Source organism: Salvelinus alpinus, chromosome 5 (genome assembly GCF_045679555.1).
Source record: "Salvelinus alpinus chromosome 5, SLU_Salpinus.1, whole genome shotgun sequence".
NCBI classification, from domain to species: Eukaryota; Metazoa; Chordata; class Actinopteri; order Salmoniformes; family Salmonidae; genus Salvelinus; species Salvelinus alpinus.
Genome location: NC_092090.1, coordinates 71367887 through 71390719, shown reverse-complemented (window position 1 = coordinate 71390719; position 22833 = coordinate 71367887). Strand labels below are relative to the sequence as shown.

General features: G+C 42.7%; 1 protein-coding gene and 1 pseudogene across 3 annotated transcripts; both read left to right on the top strand.

The window, feature by feature from the left end:
• The first annotated feature begins 6196 nt into the window (after window positions 1-6196).
• Window positions 6197-12646, top strand: LOC139576685 (acyl-CoA dehydrogenase family member 11-like; annotated as a pseudogene).
• An 813-nt stretch (window positions 12647-13459) lies between these two features.
• On the top strand, window positions 13460-22587 carry LOC139576684 (mitochondrial sodium/calcium exchanger protein-like). Of its 3 annotated transcripts, XM_071403024.1 has the most exons (15): window positions 13460-14044; window positions 14598-14750; window positions 15260-15312; window positions 15832-15889; window positions 16065-16170; window positions 16275-16442; window positions 16717-16833; window positions 17193-17258; window positions 17358-17488; window positions 17684-17825; window positions 17930-18051; window positions 18130-18283; window positions 18394-18474; window positions 18701-18765; window positions 21500-22587. In XM_071403024.1, exons 1-15 carry the CDS (start codon window positions 13850-13852, stop codon window positions 21686-21688), a joined length of 1800 nt encoding a protein of 599 aa, XP_071259125.1. In that variant the 5' UTR covers window positions 13460-13849; the 3' UTR covers window positions 21689-22587. The 3 variants fall into 3 exon arrangements, with proteins under 3 accessions (XP_071259125.1, XP_071259127.1, XP_071259124.1); XM_071403026.1 differs by lacking the exon at window positions 17193-17258; XM_071403023.1 differs by having other exon boundaries at window positions 17193-17488.
• The last annotated feature ends 246 nt before the right edge of the window (window positions 22588-22833 follow it).

Genomic DNA, 22833 nt, shown 5'->3' with positions numbered 1-22833 from the left:
TGGTTCTACAAGCATATTAGTCTTCTTTTTTCAGCAGTAGGCATTTGCTTTCCAAACTGCCTTTTTCCTGGCCATGATGCAACAAGCTGTAGGCTATATTTGGCAGGCATACTGCCCAAACGGCGGCCTTCCTGACTCTAGGCATACCGGTAACTGACAAAATAAAGGAAACAAGGGATACAAAGTAAACAGTTTATTCGGAAGGTATTCAGACCCCTTGACTTTTTCCACATTTTGTTATGTTACAGCCTAATTCTAAAATGGATTAAATCATTTTTCCCCTAATCAATCTACACACAATACTCCATAATAACACATCAAAAACCGGATTTTAGATATGTTTGTATATGTATTAAAAAAAATCACATTTATATATATTTTTATTTGACCTTTATTTAACTAGGCAAATCAGTTAAGAACAAATTCTTATTTTCAATGACGGCCTAGGAACAGTCTTGTTCAGGGGCAGAACGACAGATTTTGTACCTTGTCCGCTCGGGGATTAGATCTTGCAACCTTTCGGTTACTAGTCCAATGCTCTAACCACTAGGCTACGCTTCCGCCCCGGCGGCAAGTATTCAGACCCTTTACGCAGTACTTTGAAGGACCTTTGGTGGCGATTACAGCCTCAAGGTTTTTTTGGTATGATGCTACAAGCTTGGCACACCTGTATTTGGGGAGTTTCTCCTATCCTTCTCTGCAGATCCTCTCAAGCTCTGTCAGGTTGGATGGGGAGCGTCGCTGTACAGCTATCCTGAGCGCACTGGAGTAGGTTTTCATGAAGGATCTCTGTACTTTGCTCTGTTCATCTTTCCCTTGATCTTGACTAGTCCCTGCTGCTGAAAAACATCCCCACGGCATGATGCTACCACCACCATGCTTCACTGTGCAAGGTTTCCTCCAGACGTGAAGGTTGGCATTCAGGCCAACGAGTTCAATCTTGGTTTCATCAGACCAGAGTCCTTTAGGTGCTGTATGGCAATTCCAAGCGGCCTGTTATGTGCCTTTTACTGAGAAGTGGCTTCCGTCTAGACTCTACCATAAAGGTCTGATTGGTGGAGTGTTCCAGAGATGGTTGTCCTTCTGGAAGGTTATACCATCTCCACAGAGGAACTCTGGAGCTCTGTCAGAGTGACCATTGGGTTCTTTGTCACCTCCCTGACCAAGGCCCTTCTCCCTCGATTGCTCAGTTTGTCCAGACGGCCAGCTCTAGGAAGAGTCTTGGTGGTTACACACTTCTTCCATTTAAGAATGATGGAGACCACTGTGTTCTTGGGGACCTTCAATGCTTAAAAAAAAAAAGTGGTACACTTACCCAGATCTGTGTCTCGTCACAATCCTGTTTCGGAGCTCTGCAGACAATTCCTTCGACTTCATGGCTTGGTTTATGCTCTGACATGCACTGTCAGCTGTGGGACCTTTATATGATGTACACAGGTGTGCCTTTCCAAATCATGTCCGATCAAGTTGTAGAAATATCTCAAGGATGATGAATGGAAACAAGATGCATCTGAGCCCATTCTCGAATCTCATCGCAAAGGGTCTGAATTTATTTAAATATAAAAATTGTCATTATGGGGTATTGTGTGTAGATTGATACTTTTTTGTTGTTGTTAATCCATTTTAGAATAAAGCTGTAACGTAACAAAATGTGTCAAGTCAAGGGGTCTGAATACTTTCCGAATGCACTGTATGTTATGGTGTGGGGTGCATTTTCCTGGCATGTTTAGGTCTACTTGTAAAATATATGCCAAGGCGCATTGACATGGTGCTAGCAACTCGTAGTGGCGCAACACCCTTTTAAGACAGTTTATGTTGGTGTTTTCATTTTGGCAGATACCTGTATGTGCTCGTGATAACTTAATCCAAAGTTATTTTTTATAAACTATTGAACATTGAGAGCGGGCTCCTGTGTTTGGATAAATTATATATATTTTTGCCTCTTGGGCCTGTCATGCCAAATAATGTCCCCCGGCCAAATAGTGTGCCCTTCTACATCGTCATGGGATTCAAACTACTGGCATCCGTTGCTATATCAACGGTGTGATGACCAAATGATTAGAATTTGAGATCATTACAGCCTAAATTACATTATTTTCATCATCGCTATGCAAAAAAGGCTTATTTCTGCAACAATTTTGCTATTTAAACAAGTTTTGTTTAGCTAATAAAATGAAAACGTTAATTTGAACTACTTTTGGATGCCTTGTTAACATTCTCAACTGGCCTACCTGGTTAAATAAAGGTAAAAAAAAATAATAATAAGTCCATGTCTTAAACATTGCTACGTTTCGGGAAATACCTTGACTCACAATTGACCAGTCACATTTATTTATTATACAGTTTATTGTAATTGTTTATATATATATAAACAATTACAATAAACTGTATTTTCTGTCAAAAACAAGGACATTTCTAAGTGATCCCAAACTTTTGAACGGTACTACCGGTACAACCATCTCTGGAACACTCCACCAAAAGAAAAACACATTTTGTTGTCCATTTAAAATAACAAATTGATCAGAAATACAGTGTAGACATTGTTAGTGTTGTAAATGTCTATTGTAGCTGGAAATGGCTGAAGGTACGCCTATGTAGATATTTCATTAACAGTTGCCCATTATCAGCAACCATCACTCCTGTGTTCCAATGGCACATTGTGTTAGCTAATCCAAGTTTTAAAAGGCTAATTGATCATTAGAAAACCCTTTTGCAATTATGTTAGCACAGCTGAAAACTGTTGTGCTGATTATAGAAGCAATACAACTGGCCTTCTTTATACTAGTTGAGTATCAGGAGGCTCAAAATGCTAGTTTGAGAAACAGATGCCTCACAAGTCCTCAACTGGCAGCTTCATTAAATAGTACCCGCAAAACAGTACAAAACGTCAACAGTGAAGAGGCGACTCTGGGATGTTGGCCTTCTAGGCAGAGTTGCAAAGAAAAAGCCATATCTCAGACTGGCCAACAAAAATAAAAGACTAAGATGGAAAAAAGAACACAGACACTGGACAGAGGAACTCTGCCTAGAAGGCCAGCATCCTGGAGTCGCCTCTTCACTGTTGACGTTGAGACTGGTGTTTTGCGGGTACTATTTAATGAAACTGCCAGTTGAGGACTTGTGAGGCGTCTGCTTCTCAAACTAGACACTCTAATGTACTTGTCCTCTTGCTCAGTTGTGCACCGGGGCCTCCCACTCTTTCTATTCTGGTTAGAGCCAGTTTGCGCTGTTCTGTGAAGGGAGTAGTACACAGAGTTGTACGTGATCTTCAGTTTCTTGGTAATTTCTCACATGGAATAGCCTTAATGTCTCAGAACTTGAATAGACATGAGTTTCAGAAGGAAGTTATTTGTTTCTGGCCATTTTGAGCCTGTAATCGAACCCACAAATGCTGATGCTCCAGATACTCAACTAGTCTAAAGAAGTCCATTTTTATTGCTTCTTTAATCAGAACAACAGTTTTCAGCTGTGCTAACATACTTGCTAAAGGGACTTATGATCAATTAGCCTTTGTGGTGGTTAATTTCTTTACTATCAAATGAGGAGAGACAAACTTATCACACAAGTCAGAGTTATACTTAAACAAAATCTTTAATCACTTATTAATAAGGGAGCAGGTCAATACAACGCACACATATAAAGTGAATCGATTGAGTGCTCTACGATAATGATGGCTGGTCGACGATTCACGCTCAGATGATTCGTTGAGAGCCCAGAGACAAAAGTACAAAGGTCTTTTATAGCTAAGATACACCCCTTTCAACCAACATGACGAACAACAGATATATAGAATGGGTCACAAGGTTAAGAATTGTATGAAAGATACCTATAATACATAGCAGACAGTATCTGCTGTGTCAACAGTTTTCATTGTATAGAGACCAGTGTCTGGCCCTCCGACTCCAAACTGGAACCATCTCTCCCTGGTACGGTATAGAACAGAAACATTAACTCATGCTCTGTAATGCTCTTTAGGTTTTATCACCCAAAAGACATCGTAAATCTCCTGTTATCTCCCAGAGGCCCATCCTCAGTAGAACACACACACAATAGTTAGGAATACTCTATTCTGTTGCATAAAACAACCATTTGATGCAATAAAAGTATAACATAATCTTGCAATTTTTCCACCATACCTTTTAAAATTATAAACTTGGATGAGCTAACACAATGTGCCATTGGAACACAGGAGTGATGGTTGCTGATAATGGGCCTCTGTACGCCTATGTAGATATTCCGTTACCAATCAGCCGTTTCCAGCTACAATAGTCATTTACAACATTAACAATGTCTACAAGTGCTCAGCATATGTGGGAACTCCAAGACTGTTGGAAAAGCATTCCAGGTGAAGCTGGTTGAGAGAATGCCAAGAGTGTGCAAAGCTGTCATCAAGGCAAAGGGTGGTTACTTTGAAGAATCCCAAATATTTAAAAAAAATCACATTTTTTTAACACTTTTTTGATTACTACATGATTCCATATGTGTTATTTCATAGTTTTGATGTCTTCACTATTATTCTACAATGTAGAAAACAGCAAAAATAAAGAAAAATCATTGAATCAGTAGGTGTCCAAACTTTTGATCAGTGGTGTAAAGTACTTAAGTAAAAATACTTTAAAGTACTACTTAAGTTGTTTTTTGGGGTATCTGTACTTTACTTTCCTATTTAGATTTTTGCTAACTTTTACTTTTACTTCACTACATTCTTAAAGAAAATAATGTTATTTTTACTCCATACATTTTCCAATTTCAATACATTTTGACAGGAAAATGGTCCAATTCACACACTTATCAAGAGAACATCTCTGATCTGGCGGACTCACTAAACACAAATGCTTAGTTTGTAAATTATGTCTGCATGCTGGAGTGTGCCCCTGGCTATCTGCCAATAAATGGAAAAAATGTAATCGTGCTGTCTGGTTTGCTTAATATAAGGAATTTTAAATGGTTTATACTTGTACTTTTACTTTTGATACTTAAGTACATTTGAGCGATTCCATTTACTTTAGATACTTAAGTATATTTTATACCAAATACGTTTAGACTTTTACTCAAGTAGTATTTTACTGGGTGACTTTTACTTTTACTTGTCATTTTCTATTAAGATGTCTTTACTTTTACTCAAGTATGACAATTGAGTACTTTTTCCACCAATGCTTTTGACTGGTACTGAATATGTTTTTTTGTTGCTGCGTTTTGGGTCGCCCAGGGGCTTCAGCCCCGATAAGCCCCTGCATTACACCGGGCCTGTGCACCACCTGCATGGTTATTCATCAAGCTACACAACGTCTAGAAGTCATAGGTATCCTGTGTCACATGTTGATTTTCATCTGAGAGATCTAGCTCTTTACTAGGGTAGACCGTCACTGTTATTTAATTGTATAAGCTATGTGTATTTTATGACCAAAAGTAGTCAGGACAAAGCTGGTGTCTAGTCAGATGTTCCAGTTGTTTACTTTGAAGGTCGATATAGATTTTTATGTTAACGCCAGAGTTTACTCTTGACTTTTATTTTGAAGACGAAGTCTGGGGATTTGGAAGTCGGAACTAGGTGAGTAAACAAAACAACATTCTAGAAGTTATTGTTGATTAAGGCACATGCGTTTTCCTTTAAGCTTTCCAAACCAGATATTTGTAAACGTTACTCGTTGACAACCAGTGCCAGACTAACGTGAAGCATAGAGATTGCTCTGTCGCTACAGTGCCTGAACTTTGACACGTTTGGATCACAAATGTTGGCATTGCATAATGTTTTATGTTGGTTTTTTTCTTTGCATATTAGGCCCATTACTAAACTCAATGTTGAAGTTGTTTGACCATATGAAAGGCGTTGACTGTTACATAAATTCATTTTTTGCATTAAGATTTCCTACTGCAAATCCTTAAGGTTTCCTACTACTGCACATCCATAAGATTTCTTATTAACGTCCCACTGTGATATTTACAGCCGTTTTTGATAATTTAAATAATCATATATGTATATTCATTGAATCTTATAAATGTTGCATAGATCCATAAACTTGAGTGTCGTTTCTCTAACTAGCTTTATAGCAAACCAAGTGCAAGGGCTGCCGTTTTGTTATTTTTCAAATCAAGGAGTATGCCTTTAAATTTAACTAAAGAAATGGAGCTGCTGGTTTTGAAAAAATCCGTTTACTTGTCATATTCAGGCCAGTGACGTCTGAGCTCCTGGACCATGGCTTCGATCCCACTGCTGCACCGACAGGTCACCAGACGCTTTTACCGGCTGTGTATTAGAATGTTTCACCGCTGTCAAGCAGCAGTTCTGCAAGCGTGGTTCAGCGGGGCCTGGCTTGGTCACCCCAAGATGTCACCGGAGCAGAGGGGCAACCAGCGTTCTCCCGGGCCTAGATAGGAGGGTTCTTCCAGGAGAGACCAGTGCTGAAGAACCCCTTCCTGGAGGACGCTCTGCTACAGGGATACCTGAGGAGACACCTTCCCAGTGAGGTGTGTGTGTGTATCCCATACTAATGTTTAAGAATGGATAAAAAATTATGATGATGCTTTATCTGTTAGTGACTAGTGTGATGGTGGTGTGTTCCCAGACGGTGTATTCAGACCTGTGTGTGTTTGGGGAGCAGTTGGTGCGTGAGGTAGATGGGTGGGGTCGTGAGTGAGAGGTTGGTTGGTGACCAATGATCCCTGGGGTTGCCATGTCGAACGCATCGTCACCTCCCCCGCCTGGCTACACATGAAGAACCTATCAGCACAGGAAGGGCTGGTCGCCATCAGATACGAGAGGACCTATGTGGAGTGGCGGTGGGAGACACCTGACCCTTACACACACTGAAAACTCACCTATTAACCCAGCTTTTCCCAAACCTGTCCTGGGGACCCCAAGAGGGCAACATTTAGGTTTTTGTCCTAGCACTACACACCTGATTCCACTTATCAACTCATCATCAAACCTTTATGGAATCAGGTGTGCAATGCTAGGACAAAAACAAACATGTGTATCCCTTTGGGTCCTCAGGACAAGGATTAAGAAATTCTGCCCTAAATTCACTTGATGGTCACCAACACAGAGAATATAAAAACAGTAACAGTGACAGTAATCTCAGAAGCTACTCATTGGAATTTTGTGACATGGCATTATGAAAATTTCATGCATAGAGTTATATATTCATACACTAATGATGATGTTATTCCAGTCGTGTATACCAGATGTGTAAGCTGTACCTGTACTCTCCCTCTGGTGTCTACGCCTGTCCTCTGGCTATGACTGATGGAGCTGCCAAGGTTATACAGGTGTGTGTGTCTGTCTATCTTTTTGTCTGTCTGTCTGAATTTACTTTCATGGAACTGATTATTACTGCTCATGTTGGAATAGGTGATGCGATTGATTTGGCTGTGATATTGTGATTCATAAGCTTGTGTGTGCGCGCACGCTTGTGCATGTAGTTTCTTGGTGTTTCCTGGCCAGTAGCTGAGGCCTTCAGCCATCTGACCTCTTGTGACCCTGAAAACTTTTGGACGTCTGGACCATGGATGACTGAATGCAGGGGAGGATCTGACGTGGGTCAGTGTGTCTGTATTCTTTGTAGTTACATACACTCTAGTAGATTATGATGGGTTACCTGCCTACTGATGATAATGATGTGTGTGTGTGTGTGTGTGTGTGTGTGTGTGTGTGTGTGTGTGTGTGTGTGTGTGTGTGTGTGTGTCTAGGCTGTGGTACAGAGACTGTAGTCTTGCCTCAGAGTGATGGTACATACAGTGTCACGTTTCAAGTGGTGCACCTCGGCTACAGATGCAGACATGACTAACACTGGCCAGAGTTACAGACAGAGACAGACAGACCACACCGTACCACATTTTTTACAATTTAACAATCATCGTCAAAGATAATGCCCCGTTATTCCTTCCACCTACACAAAACAGCATGCTACATAAGAACCCTTCACCTTCTCATCCCGACACCTCAAATCCTCTCCCCCTCACATGTCTATCTTTCTTCTCCTAACTGGTGAGTGTCTCAGGGCTGTAGAGGTCTATCTCTGTTCTATGCTGCAGTGCATGATGAGGAGGGGATGGTTCAGGGCATCGAGGTCCAGAGACTGAAGGACAAACTTGGAACCAGACAGATGCCCACCGCTGAGGTGCTGCTGGATGGACTGCCTGCACACAGGGTCGGATTCACACACACACACACCTGACCACACACACACACACACACACACACACACACACACACACACACACACACACACACACACACACAAGCTAACATTCTTCCCTCTCTTTCTCAGCTGTCAGAAGAAGGGTGAGGTGTGGCGTCTATAGCCAACATGCTGACTGTGACTCGTATCCATAAAAGCGTGTCTGCTGTGGCAGGTATGAGGAGGTATGACATCTAATCACTACTGCCAACTGCGGTACTGATGATCAGGTGTGTGTGTGTGCAGGGTACTCCAGCTGGCTTGTGACTACGCCACACAAGATGGCCTTTGGAAAGCTCTGCCTTTGGAAAGCTCCTGTGAGACCACCCCCTCCCTATGCAGACTCTCACTAGGATGGAGGTCAGTTGACAATACATTTCTACCATCTTAGAAAATCCTACTATAACCCCTGAAACCTACACATTGTCTTCACACACCTCTCTTTTTCTCTTTATCCCCGCTCAATCCCTCCCTTTAATTCCTTCCTCCTATAGGAGGAGACTCGAGGAGCATACCTGCTGGTGATGGAGGTCTGTCGTCTGATTGGCTGAGAGGAGACATGCCATGCCTTCCAGCTGGAGACTCACCTCCTTCGCCAGCTCACACCTATAGCCACACTCTACACTGGCAAACAGGTACACACATACGCACACACTCGACAAACAGGTAACCAATAACATTACACCAGAGAACGTTACATAGACATGGGATTACACTGGCAGATGGCAGTTGAAGACTGGGGTGTGTGTATTTAGTCATTGAATAAAGGCAGTAGGGATGTGTGGGAGGTGATGGAGTGATTGCCCCATCCTACACTCAAAAAAATATAGACTGACAGATGGTGTGTGTGTGTACCACCCCTGTGTGTCTCAGGCGGTTGCGTGATTTCCGAGGGGCTGGAGAGTTTCGGGGGGGCAGGGCTACATCGAGGACACAGGACTACCTGCAATGCTCAGAGATGCTCAGGTAGGTGGTCACATGACACACATCTGTCTGTCCGAAGGCAGACTTACTGTTTTACGTTATGGAGTAAATATGTTGCTGTTAATGGATGAAGTAGTTTCCTACTCTCACTCTTTGTTACTCAACAACAACAATTGAGTGGCAATAGTTCATTTTAGTTTAACAGTACCTTCTCTCTCGCTCTCTCTAGGTGTTGAGTATCTGGGAGGGGACCACTAATATTCTGTCTCTGGATGTTCTCTGCTGCGTCTCTCGGAGCTCAGGCCTCGTACTGCAGGCCTATGTCACATACATCCAGGTTAGGGACCCTTAAAGGGATAGAGAGTCATTCAGAGCCATCTAAAATACATTTTTTACTGAGATTAGTTGTTAACTGACTATGACCGTTGAGATCAGATTTTGGATAATTAAGTTAGTTTCCGCAGCCTTTGTCTTGTATCGTCTTCCTTGAACCAACAATGAATGGTAGCCAGGAAAGACTGTTACTATTAATACAATTATAGACGCCATTACAACCTCTGTTGATATAATTGCTAAACAAATTCTGACATTTTCCATTTTCCATCTAACTACCCCCCCAGATCTTACTGGCAGCAGCCTCCCTGTCTGTGAGATCAGTAGACCGCACCTTCTCTGGTCTGAGAGAGTTCCTGCAGGCCTCAGCTCTCAAACCACCTGGCTACCTGGAGCTGGCCACACAGCCTGGCACGCATCTATATGGGTACTATACACACAGCAGAGATAATTTCTGTGCATTGGCATGACAGGAGTAGCACTTATAGCACATCACCTGGCTTAACCATTGTCACAGTTAGCTTGCCCTGAGGATGTATTGTGACTCCTGCTGTGTGTGTTTCAGGTCCTCTGCTCATTGACCATGCCTCATGGGAGGGAGCTTCTCACTCTGACATCTATGCTGCTCTCCTGTAAACAAAACAAAAACTTTCCTGAACCAGCACTTGCACTTGACTTGAAGTGTACTTACTGGGACCGTGATATGTGGTTGTTCCATCTAGCTATCTTAAGATGAATGCACTAACCGTAAGTCACACTGGATATAAGCATCTGCTAAATTACTCAAATGTAAAAAAAAAAATATATATATATTTTACCGTTATTTTACCAGGTAAGTTGACTGAGAACACGTTCTCATTTGCAGCAACGACCTGGGGAATAGTTACAGGGGAGAGGAGGGGGATGAATGAGCCAATTATAAACTGGGGATTATTAGGTGACCATGATGGTTTGAGGGCCAGATTGGGAATTTAGCCAGGACACCGGGGTTAACACCCCTACTCTTACGATAAGTGCCATGGGATCTTTAATGACCTCAGAGAGTCAGGACACCCGTTTAACATCCCATCCGAAAGACGGCACCCTACACAGGGCAGTGTCCCCAATCACTGCCCTGGGGCATTGGGATATTTTTCAGACCAGAGGAAAGAGTGCCTCCTACTGGCCCTCCAACACCACTTCCAGCAGCATCTGGTCTCCCATCCAGGGACTGACCAGGACCGACCCTGCTTAGCTTCAGAAGCAAGCCAACAGTGGTATGCAGGGTGGTATGCTGCTGACTAAATAAATACACATCATTCCCCACTACCTGTCCTCACTAGTCCCTCGTCCTTACTTCTTGTAGGCTAATAGTTCTAGCAGTTACTGCGTGTGTGCAGTGTTTGGCAGATTACTTGAAAACTGTAATTATTGTAGTTACATGAAAAATTATCTGTAAAGTAATAATTTACTCAAAATGAGTAACGTAATCTGATATTGGATCTACTATTGGATTACTTTCACTTCTAATATTTAGGCTACTGATAGTTTGCTGTGTAATTAATATCAGTACATTTAAAGTCCCATTTAAAGTCCCACCTTGAATTGAAATCCTGACTTGAGTGCCTTTTGTTCAATATTTGTTGATAAATAAAATTCAGACCTACAGAAAGAGCTTCTTCTCTTCTACAGTAAAATAGTGGTTGTTTCAAGACAGTGTTTTTTATTTTTTATTGAACCTTTATTTAACTAGGCAAGTCAGTTATGACGGTAGAAGGTAGAGACAACAATACATCACGCAAAGCAGCCACAACTGTCAGAAAGTGTCCATGATTGAGTCTTTCAATGAAGAGATTGAGATAAAACTGTTCAGTTTGAGTGTTTGTTGCAGCTCGTTCCAGTAGCTAGTTGCAGCAAACTGAAAATACGAGCAACCCAGGGATGTGTGTGCTTTGGGAACGTTTAACATAATGTGACTGTGGTTTTCCCCTGATTGCATTTAGTTTTTTTTATTGTGCAATCAGAAAGCATTTCTTCTTTATTTTTTTTTACTATGGAGCACACAAAGAAGAGAGTGAACGTGTACTGCTACAAAGCAGCAAGCAGGAACTCTGTGGAATACCAGAAGGCCAGGGGTAAATGTTTTGGAAGCCTTACCTTTTCCTTCAACCAGTTTGAATAGAAAAGAAGCCATCCATACTTAATGGGCTATCAGCAGAACAATAGCATCTTAGAGCATGTGAGAAGATTTGAGAGTGAGCTAAATGACAGCAATGCTGACAAAGATATATCAGTTCTTCCTCTTTATATTAGATTAAGTCATCCCAAATGTAATCAACTGTTTAAGAATGTAACTTTAATCTAATTACAATCCGGGCTGATTACAGTTACTTCATATTTGTAATCTGTGCGTGTGTGTATCTGTGACTGTGTGTGCGTGTGCTGCAGGGGGTGTGAGCAGGACTTGTGGTCAGTAAGGCGGCCATAGGGTGCTACAACACTGAGACTTCGCCCCTGGACACTGAGCCGGTCTACGAAAAGTCAACCAGAGACTGAGGGGGTGTTGGCAGGCTGAGGGCAGGCAATGTTGCCGTTCTCAAGGAGATGCCATTTATGTAGGAAGGGGGAGGTTGTTGTATATTTGATGGAGAATAACAATGACAATTTCATGTATTTTTTTTTATTTAACCTTTTTTAACTAGGCAAGTCAGTTAAGAACAAATTCTTATTTACAATGACGGCCTACACCGGCCAAACCTGGACAACGCTGGGCCAATTGTGCACCACCCGATGGGACTCCCAATCACGGCCAGATGTGATACAGCCTGGATTCGAACCAGGGACCACACGGTGTCGGATTTACAGTACCATTAGGCAACTAATGCAATTGCCTGGGGCCTCATAACACAAGGGGGCCTCGTGAACTGGGCATAATTTTGTTTAATAATTAATTATTTTTGTTATCTTCCTCCTCTGCTTAAGGCCCTTCTCCGCTCGTGAGTCATCACCGATGTGCGCTATTATAACAAACCGATCGAATTTGTCTCCAGTTTTTGAACAGTTGGGTCTATTTGTTATTACCCCATGCCTGAAAGCTATGACAAAACCGCAATTGAAAACAATGCAGATCTTTTTTTCTACACACAATGATCACCTAATGATCTCCCTGATGTTTTCCCAAACTTTCCAATACCTTTCTGATGCAAATAAAGAATTACACCTTTCCCATATTCAAGTCATTTGAAATATCTTATTAGCCTTATGAACATAGAAACTTGGTTGCAGTTTGTATCTGTGCTAGAATGGTTGAAAAGTTCATAAAATGAAATAATATATCAGTATTGGTCGATATTTCAAAGACAATATCAGATATAGGCCTGTATTGGCCCAGAATTCCTAACTTGAAAGTGTAAAAACAGATAGAAAAGATGCAAGCTAGAAATTATAATGAACCTAGGACAAGGCTATATATTTTAAAACAACTGAGCTTTTTCTGGCTCGCAAATTACTTATGAATAAGAAATCTGTGCAGCCCTTCATTTAATTTTAAAATCCCAATGTGGCCCTCAAGACGAAATTACATATAATTTTTTTTACACTTTAGCAGATGCACTTATCTAGGGCAATTTTCAGTAGTGAGTGAATGCCTTTTTGTACTTTCTCCCATACGGGTCCCCTGTGGGAACTAAACCCACAACCCTGACATTACAAGTGCCATGCTCTACCAACTGATCCACAGGGGACTCACCCCAATTGAGCCATACGAGACCCACCCTTGTTCTATGTGGTGATGCAAAGACCTTTACAATTGCGGTCATTTCAGTTAGCATTTTCATTCTGCTTTGTTCACCAAAAAAAAAGACCTGGCTCTGAACAGCTCTTCATTCAGTAGCCATGATTGCTTTAAATGGGTGGGTGTCTCACTGGCCTCTACCTGGGGCCTCCAAATCACTAAGTCCGCCCCTTCACACACACACACACACACACACCCGAATGAGTCTGTCTGGATGGCTCCTCATTAAAATAGTGGGATGGGTTTAAATTCAGAGTTTAGCCTGATGACGTAGCCTTGGAGTAGCGTCCGCGAGTCAAACGTTTTGGTACATATTGTTCAGGGACGGTTCTGAAAACTGGAACTGGCATAATGTCAACAACTAGAAGAAAACGAGCTTTCCGCGCTTATTTGTAGCGAGTAGCCTACAACATAAAGAATTGGCTGTCACAAAGGGTTGGTCAAGCAAGCTCTGTTATGAATTATTGCTGACCAGGGTGCCTTCAATCGGTCACTGCAGCATTTAGTTTACAGCAACAAGGAACACTTTCAATTCTCCAGTATTCTATTCTCAGGTCTAATCCGAACCACCAAACCCACCTCCCACCAGTCTGATGTGGCAAGGAATCGGAATGGATGCATTTCCTGGACGGAGTAAAATATGACATCTCGGGTTGTTTTTATATCCGCGTTGCTGCTGTTGTGGTGTCACTGTCGCCATGCCTTGGGCTCCGGTGATTCTGGTACCGGGATAGTTCCGTCTCCAGACCGATCCGCCGACGGTGCTGACCTGCTCTCTGTGGGAACCATGGTGGACACACACTCCGCGATGTTACGTCAGGGAAACACAGACGAGGTTAGTCTGGTAGTTAATTAGATTTCAACCATGAATCTCAATATTTGTAACTCAATTTTCCTGACAGGCGCATCATGAAATTGCTATTTTTTCTTCAGAAAAAAATCTTGTTGATCTGATTTGCCACGTTTAGTGGTGTTGAGCAATAGCTGCACAACTGACTAACTATTCAAGTAGGCATGCGCATGTTGTATCTGTACTCGTGACCGTTGTTTGTGAGGGCAACCTTTTTGCTTTAAGTTCAATTTTATATTATTTTTCGAGTGTTTTAACTCCTTCTCTCATTTCCTTCATCTGCAGTGAAATAACAAATGACATCCACCATATTGTTATATTTTACGTTAACATTTTATATTTTAGTCATTTAGCAGACGCGCTTACCCAGAGCGATTTACAGTAGTGAGTTCATTCATTTCATACTTTTTATTTTCTTCTCCGTACAAGTGTGTTCTGCTCAGTGAAGTAGATCATTGATGACGATGTATTTATTTGAAAGCTACCCCTCTCTTCCAGTGTGATGTAGTAATTAAGTATTTGTGTGTGTGTCTTTCAGTGTGACATTGTGATGAACCTGAGTGCTGCTGATCGCTGTGCGTTTGTGAAGGCCACTCCAGACTGTAGTATGGAAGACAGCTTCATCAACTACCTCAAGATGGCCTTCTGTCTACTACCACCCAACCTAACACCCCTCACTATCACACTCTGCGTAAGCACACTGCGTGCGCGGGCAGACCATTATTACATGCGTTATTACAGGCATTATACACAAATTTGTCATTAGCAAAGTGTTCTTAATCAGAATTACCTACATGCATTCAAATAAGTAATCTGAAGCAACCTCAATCGGGGCTAGTTTCATGAACATGAATAGAACCAGAAGCTGCCACTTCCCCTTGTTCTGAGTAGAGCTTCCTCAAACTGAGCCATGCAGTAAAACTCATGAATCAGGGTTTAATTGAGGATTTCTTCTCACAGTGCTGAGTTAGTCTGGGTTACTTACTCCCCATAGGCCCACACTGTATTCACCTCATAGGCTCAACACTGCACACTTTACATAGTGTTTACCCCATAAACCTAGTAGTATATACAAGTGATGTTTGGGGGAGAAAGAAACTCAATATCTGCTTGTCGATATGAAAGTTATTTTATAAACACTGATATTTCAGCCATGTCAGAAAACTAATCTAACTAATCTCTTTCCCCACCTCTCTACAGATTATCTGGTTGTTAATCTTGTTCATAGTTCTCGGACTGACTGCGTCAAAGTTGTAAGTTTCTCTCACATGTTCTGTTTCAAACATATCTTTACTGAACATGAGTTTTGTAACACTCTCTCGCTACCTGTACACTGGCTGTAAAGAGATGGGTATTGTTTGTAATTGTGTTCCGCTGACTGCAGCTACAACAGTGTTCTCTCCAGCAGTTCAAGTTGACGTGATCACATGGGCCTAGTCACTTGACCACTGGAGATAAGTGTGTCATGGTTAAGGTGTGTGTGTGTCTTTTGTTATCCTCTCAGGGAGATAAGAGTTGCAGTGTTTCTGTTCACCTCTTAACGTTTGTGATCTGGTCATGTGATTGATCACATGTTTCACAGACAAAGCAGATGTTCTTTGTGTTTGAACAGTGAAAGCAGAAGCAGTGGTATCAACCAATGAACAGAGCACTGTTTGATTGAAAGTAAACAGCACAGAAATATTTGGACAGTGTTTGGACTCTGTGAGGGCGTGTTCTATGTTAGCTATTGATTGGTTGAAGGTGTATCTTTGTGTTTATTCTCTCTGCAGCTTCTGTCCCAACCTCTCAGCCATCTCCTCCAGCCTTCGACTCACACACAACGTGGCTGTATCCTTCTATAGGCCTCTCCCTCTCTCACACACACACACACACACACAACATATTTTCATGCAGTTTGCTTTAAATGTGCTTAAATAATCACCATTGTTACACACAGACACACATACTCACGGACAAACTCTACTCCAGTACCAGAAGTGTTTTCCCTAAATGTGTCTGTCAGGGTGTGACGTTCCTGGCGCTAGGTAACGGAGCTCCAGATGTCTTCAGTGCCACTGTGGCCTTCTCCCGTCCACACACCGCTGGCCTGGCTATAGGAGCACTGTTTGGTACATGCACACACACACACATCCACACACACACTGCCTGGCTATAGGTGCACTGTTCGGTAAACACATACAAGAGTTTAATCCCTCGCTCCCTTCGTTCATAGGAGCGGGTATCTTTGTAACCACGGTGGTCGCCGGGTCTGTGTCATTGGTCAAACCCTTCACTGTAGCGTCCCGCCCCTTCCTGCGGGATGTCATCTTCTACATGGCTGCAGTCTTCTGGACCTTCATCATCCTCTACAGAGGAACTATATCACTGGGAGAGACACTAGGTACACACACACACACACAGTTTGGTTAGAGTTGAATAGGAGTTGCGTGAGGGTTGCGGTATCCACATTCAACATTACCCTGGGAGCTAAACAACACCAGACGTTTCTCGATTGCTGGTTCATTCATCAGTCATGCCTCTGTTTCTGTCAAGCTTGAATCCAGGCAAAATATTACGGACATAGACACTGTGTTCCGTGTACTTCAGAAGGTAGGAGTACTAGTCACGCTGATGGATGGGGTGGAATAAGTGTTTGTCTGTGTTTCTCTCTGTAGGGTACATGGGGCTGTATGTGGTGTATGTGGTAACAGTCATTGTGAGTGCCTACATCTACAGTCATCAGAAACACTCAGCAACTAGAAGTTCCGTCCAGAGCTCAACACACGCACCAGGTGACACACACACATATTATGTTCTTCTATCCACGTGGGGACCTAAACTGTATTATCCATTCAAAGTCCTATTTAGCCTAACCCTTAAGCCTAACCCTTACCATAACTGTAGCCCAAACGCAAATTCTTACCCTAAATGTAGTCCTAACCTGTAGCCCTAACCCTAACCTAACCCCTAAGCTTAAAATAGCCTTTGTCCTCATGGGGATGTGGGAAATGTTCCCACGAGGGAGAATTTTCCTTGTTTTACTAACCTTGTGGGGACTTTGGGGGATTTTTAGGTCCCCACAAGTATAGCAGAACTAACACACCCATACACACACCTACACCCTGTGTCTGACAGTTGTATCTCTCTGCAGAGCTACAGACGTCTGAGTCAGACCAGGCTCCTCTTTTATCTAATGGCAGCATCCAGCAGGGCTATGGTAACAACCACAGTCACTGTGCACATTCCACTAAGTTATACCTCTGGGGTGTGCTACGAGAACCAATCCAGTCGAGTGTGTGTGTGTGTGCGTGTATAGACAGTGAGTACCGTCCCCTGCTCCCCTACTGTGAGTCGACCAGTTCCATCCTGCTGAATTCTCTAAACCCGGTGGACAGCAGGACCTGGAGGAGGAAGACCTGGCGCTGGAGGACTGTGAAAATACTGAAGGTGTGTGTGCATGAATGTATGTGTGCGATTTGCTGTTTGCAGATCTGAATGTGTGTCTTTGCACTTTTCATTTGCAGATCTGTAGGAATTAGGGTTAAGGGGAATGGACAAGGGTTGGAAACGGAGCTAGAGCTTGACAGGAGCATCAGTGTGTTTGAGTGCGAGTGGTTGCTGAGCTGAAGTTCCCCCCCATAGATGCCACTGGAGGTGCTGCTGCTGCTGACTGTTCCAGTGGTGGATCCTGACAAAGAAGACAGGAACTGGAGAAGACCATTAAACTGCCTCCACCTTATCACTGCGCCGCTGGTTTGTGTGCTCACCTTCAGCTCCGGAGAGTGTGAGTCTGCATGCCTGTGTGTGGTCAAAGAACCTTCATTTCTATTCCTCTCCAGAGGAAGTGTGTTAACTGACTGGATTGGTGTTCTCTCTCTCTCTCTATAGACGGTTTGTATCTGATCGAGGGTCAGTTTCCTGTCTGGGCGTTGACGTTGCTCTTTGGCCTCTTCCTCTCCGCCATAGTCTTCCTCACCACTTCTAACGACCAGCCCCCGGCATACCACTTAGTAAGACACACGGACTCATTCGTTCACTCTGTTTCTGCTAGGTGTTGTGGTGTTTGTATAATGTGTTTTTTTCAATAGGTGTTCTCTCTGCTGGGCTTTTTGGTGAGTGCGATGTGGATCAGTGCTGCGGCCTCGGAGGTGGTCAGTATCCTGCACATGCTCGGTGTGGTCCTTAGTCTGTCCAACAATTTACTGGGTCTCACACTGCTGGCCTGGGGAAATAGCATTGGGGGTGAGACACACACACACGGCGGTTACTGCGGCACTCACCTACTAAATATACAAAAGACAGATAGACTGCTTACTTATTGTAGTGTTGAATCTGTTTGTTTCGGTTCCTAGATTGTTTTTCTGACATCACCATCGCTCGCCAGGGCTACCCACGGATGGCATTATCAGCCTGCTTTGGGGGAATCATCTTTAGTATCCTTTGTGTGTCTGCTGGATGTGTGTTTGTGCAAGTTAAAAGCGAGTGTGTGTGTGTGTGTGTCTGCTGGATGTGGGTTTGTGCAAGTTAAAAGCGAGTGTGTGTGTGTCTGCTGGATGTGTTTGTGCAAGTTAAAAGCGAGTGTGTGTGTGTGTCTGCTACGTGTAGGTCTATGCAGTCATTTGTGCATCATGTTTCTGCCCTTGACCATGTTCCTTTCAGACATGCTGATTGGAGTGGGCATTGGATGTCTGATACAGATGTTTAACAACGAGCCAGTGGTGACGGTACGTCTGCTCTTAGCTTCAGTACCATTCACCTCATATATGAACAAAAATATAAACGCAACATGCAACAATTTCTAATATTTGACTTGAGTTCATACAGTTCATATGAGGAAATCAGTCAATTGAAATATATTCATTAGGCCCTAATCTATGGATTTCAAATGACTGGGAATACAGATATGCATCTGTTGGTCACAGATACCTTTAAAAAAACAGTCAGTATCTGGTGTGATCACCATTCGCCTCATGCAGCATGCTCAATGGCTGACATGTCTGATGAGTATGCAGGCCATGGAAGAACTGGGACATTTTCAGCTTCCAGGAATTGTGTACAGATCCTTGGGACATGGAGCTGTGCATTATCATGCTGAAACATGAGCAGTGGAGGCTGCTGAGGGGAGAACGGCACATGGCCAGAAGGGAGCAAATGAATACCATTCCACTGATTCCGCACCAGTCATTACCACGAGCCCATTCCCCAATTTAAGGTAACACGAACCTCCTGTGAACATGAGGTGATGGCATGACAATGGGCCTCAGGATCTCGTCACAGTATCTCTGTGCATTCAAATGACCATCAATAAAATGCAATTGTGTTCATTGTCTGCCCATACCATAACCCCACCATGGGGGACTCTGTTCACAATGTTGACATCAGCAAACCGCCATACACGTGGTCTGCGGTTGAGGCCGGTTGGCCAAATTCTCTAAAACGACAGAGGCGGCTTATGGTAGAGAAATTAACATTAAAGTCTCTGGCAACAGCTCTGGTGGACATTCCTGCAGTCAGCATGCCAATTGCACGCTCCCTCAAAACTTGAAATATCTGTGGCATTTCGGTTTGTGACAAAACTGCACATTTTAGTGGCCTTTTTTTGTCCCCAGCACAAGGTGCACCGTGTAATGATCATGCTGTTTAATCAGATTCATGATATGCCGCACCTGTCAGGTGGATGGATTATCTTGGCAAAGGAGAAATGCTCACTAACAGGGATGTAAACAAATTTGTGCAAAAAAAATGTGAGCGAAATTAGTACGTATGAAAAATGTTGGGATCTTTTATTTCAGCTCATGAAACATGGGACCAACACATTACATGTTGCATTTATTTTTGTTAAATTCTTGTTCAGTGTATATATACACAGTACCAGTCAAACGTTTGGACACACCTACACATTTAAGGGTTTTTCATTCATTTGACTATTTTCTACATTGTAGAATAATAGAGAAGACATCAAAACTAGGAAATAACACATATGGAATCATGTAGATTCTTCAAAGTATCCACCCTTTGCCTTGATGACAGTTTTGCACACTCTTGGAATTCTCTCAACCAGCTTCACCTGGAATGCTTTTCCAATAGTCTAGAAGGATTTTCCACATATGCTGAGCAGTTGTTGGCTGCTTTTCATTCACTCTTCGGTCCAACTCATCGCAAACCATTTCAATTGGGTTGAGGTCGGGTGATTGTGGAGGCCAGGTCATCTGATGCAGCACTCCATCACTCTCCTTGGTCAAATAACCCTTACACAGCCTGTAGGTGTGTTGGGTCATTGTCCTGTTAAAAAACAAATGATAGTCACACTAAGGTCAAACCAGATGGGATGGCGTATCGCTGCAGAATGCTGTGGTAGCCATGCTGGTTAAATGTGCCTTGAATTCTAAATTAATCACTGACAGTGTCACCAGCAAAGCACCCCCACACCATCACACCTCCTCCATGCTTCACGGTGGGAACCACACATTCGTAGATCATCCGTTCACCTACTGCGTCTCTCAAAGACACAGTCTTTCGAACCTAAAATCGAAAATATGGACTCATCAGACCAAATGACAGATTTCCACCTGTCTACAGTCTCCTCTGAACAGTTGATGTTGAGATATGTCTGTTACTTGAACTCTGAAGCATTTATTTGGGCTGCAATTTCTGAGGCTGGTAACTAATGAACTTGTCCTCTGCAGCAGAGGTAACTCTGAGTCTTCCTTTCCTGTGGCGGTCCTCATGAGAGCCAGTTTCATCATAGCACTTGATGGTTTTTGCGACTGCACTTGAAGAAACGTTCAAAGTTCTTGAAATTTTCCGTATTGTCTGAAATTCATGTCTGAAAGTAATGATGGACTGTCGTTTCTCTTTGCTTATTTGATTTTTTTCTTGCCATAATGTGTTACCAAATAGGGCTATCTTCTGTATACCACCTCTACCTTGTCACAACACAACTGTTTGGCTCAAATGCCTTAAGGAAAGTAAGAAATTCCACTAACTTTTAAGAAGGCACTACCTGTTAATTGAAAAGCTGGTTGACAGAATGCCAAGAGTGTGCAAAGCTGTCATCAAGGCAAAGTGTGTCTACTTTAAAGAATCTCAAATATAAAATATATTGTGATTTGTTTTACACTTTTTTTGGTTACTACACGATTCCATGTGTTATTTCATAGTTTTGATGTCTTCTCTATTATTCTACGATGTAGAAAATAATACAAATAAAGAAAAACCCTTGAATGAGTAAGTGTGTCCAAACTTTTGACTGGTACTGTATATAAGCTGTTTGTAACTGTCTGAAATAAGCATTTTTGTAGAGAGGTTGTGACCAGAGAAATGTCTGTCTGAAGTGCATAGAATTGGACTGGTACTCTCCTCTTGCAACAGCTTGATTTTATTTGTGTGTCAAAATGTGCCAAAGAAGGTTAGTTTCTAATTTATTTTCTCTAACCCCCACCCCTCTACACCATCCAGTTGGAACCAGAGGGGTTGTTGACCTGGGTTCTAGCAGGTTCTCTGGGTCTCTCTCTGGTCTTCTCCTTCATCCTAGTTCCTCTGCGTTGTTTCCACCTGGGCCGGGCCTATGGAATCTTCCTCCTGCTCTTCTATGCAGTCTTCCTCCTGGTTGCGCTGCTCACAGAGTTCGGCTTTATCCACACCTGAAGCCTGTACGAGATGGTTTGGACCAGTCTGGTAGAGCCACCTGTGAATACTGACCAGACAGTTCGAGACCTGAGAGACTTTCCTCTTCCTGGGAGAGATGGAGTCACAGCCAATCACACTGTGCCTTAACGGAGTTGGAACCAATCAGACTGTGATTTAACTTTTGTCTGTTTGCACTGACTATATTTTTATATTTAGATCGCCATTAGCTGTTACATGAGGACCAGCTACTCTTACTGGGGTCCACACAAAACAATTACACACATATACAGAAATGACAGTAACACACAGTTTTAAAGTAACCCATGTACTGACAAGGAGTAAAAAAACAAAAAAAAGATGCAGTAGCACTTTAAGGGAATTTTCTCCTTTAAATCAATGTGAATGTAGTGTCTCCTTAGTGAGAAACACTGTCTGGAATGGTTGATGTGAGTCAATTGTATAAAATGTGCTCTCTTGCGGGACTCCCGAGTGACACAGTGGTCTAAGGCACTGCATCGCAGTGCTACCTGTGCCACTAGAGATTCTGGGTTCGAGTCCAGGTTCTTTCGCGGTCGGCCACAACCCGGGAGACCCATGGGGTGGCGCACAATTGGCAGGGATGTCCTTGTCCCATCGCGCACCAGTGCCTCCTGTGGCGGGCCGGGCGCAGTGCACGCTGACACGGTTGCCAGGTGTACAGTGTTTCCTCTGACACATTGGTGTGTCTGGCTTCCGGGTTAAGTGGGCATTGTGTCAAGAAACAGTGCAGTTTGGTTGGGTTGTGTTTCGGAGGACGCACTGTTCTCGACCTTCGCCTCTACCGAGTCCGTACGGGAGTTGCAGCGATGAGACAAGACTAACTACCAATTGGGAAAATATACATTTTTTTTTTTAAATAAAATGCTCTTTGCAACACATTATTGATCATTTCGATTTCCTAATGAATTTGAAATATGGCTTAGAAACATATAGTTCCAACTTCTGAGTAAGGGAACCAATCGTGAAAGCAAGGCGCAGCTATTTAAATAATTTGAAGCTGGCCCTAAACAAGCTACTTTATGCAGTTGCATCAAACAATGTTATACATTTTTATCAAGAAATTGTATTATTTTACTACTACAGATGTACGATACCTATAGAGGTAGTACATTATCGTCCCTGAT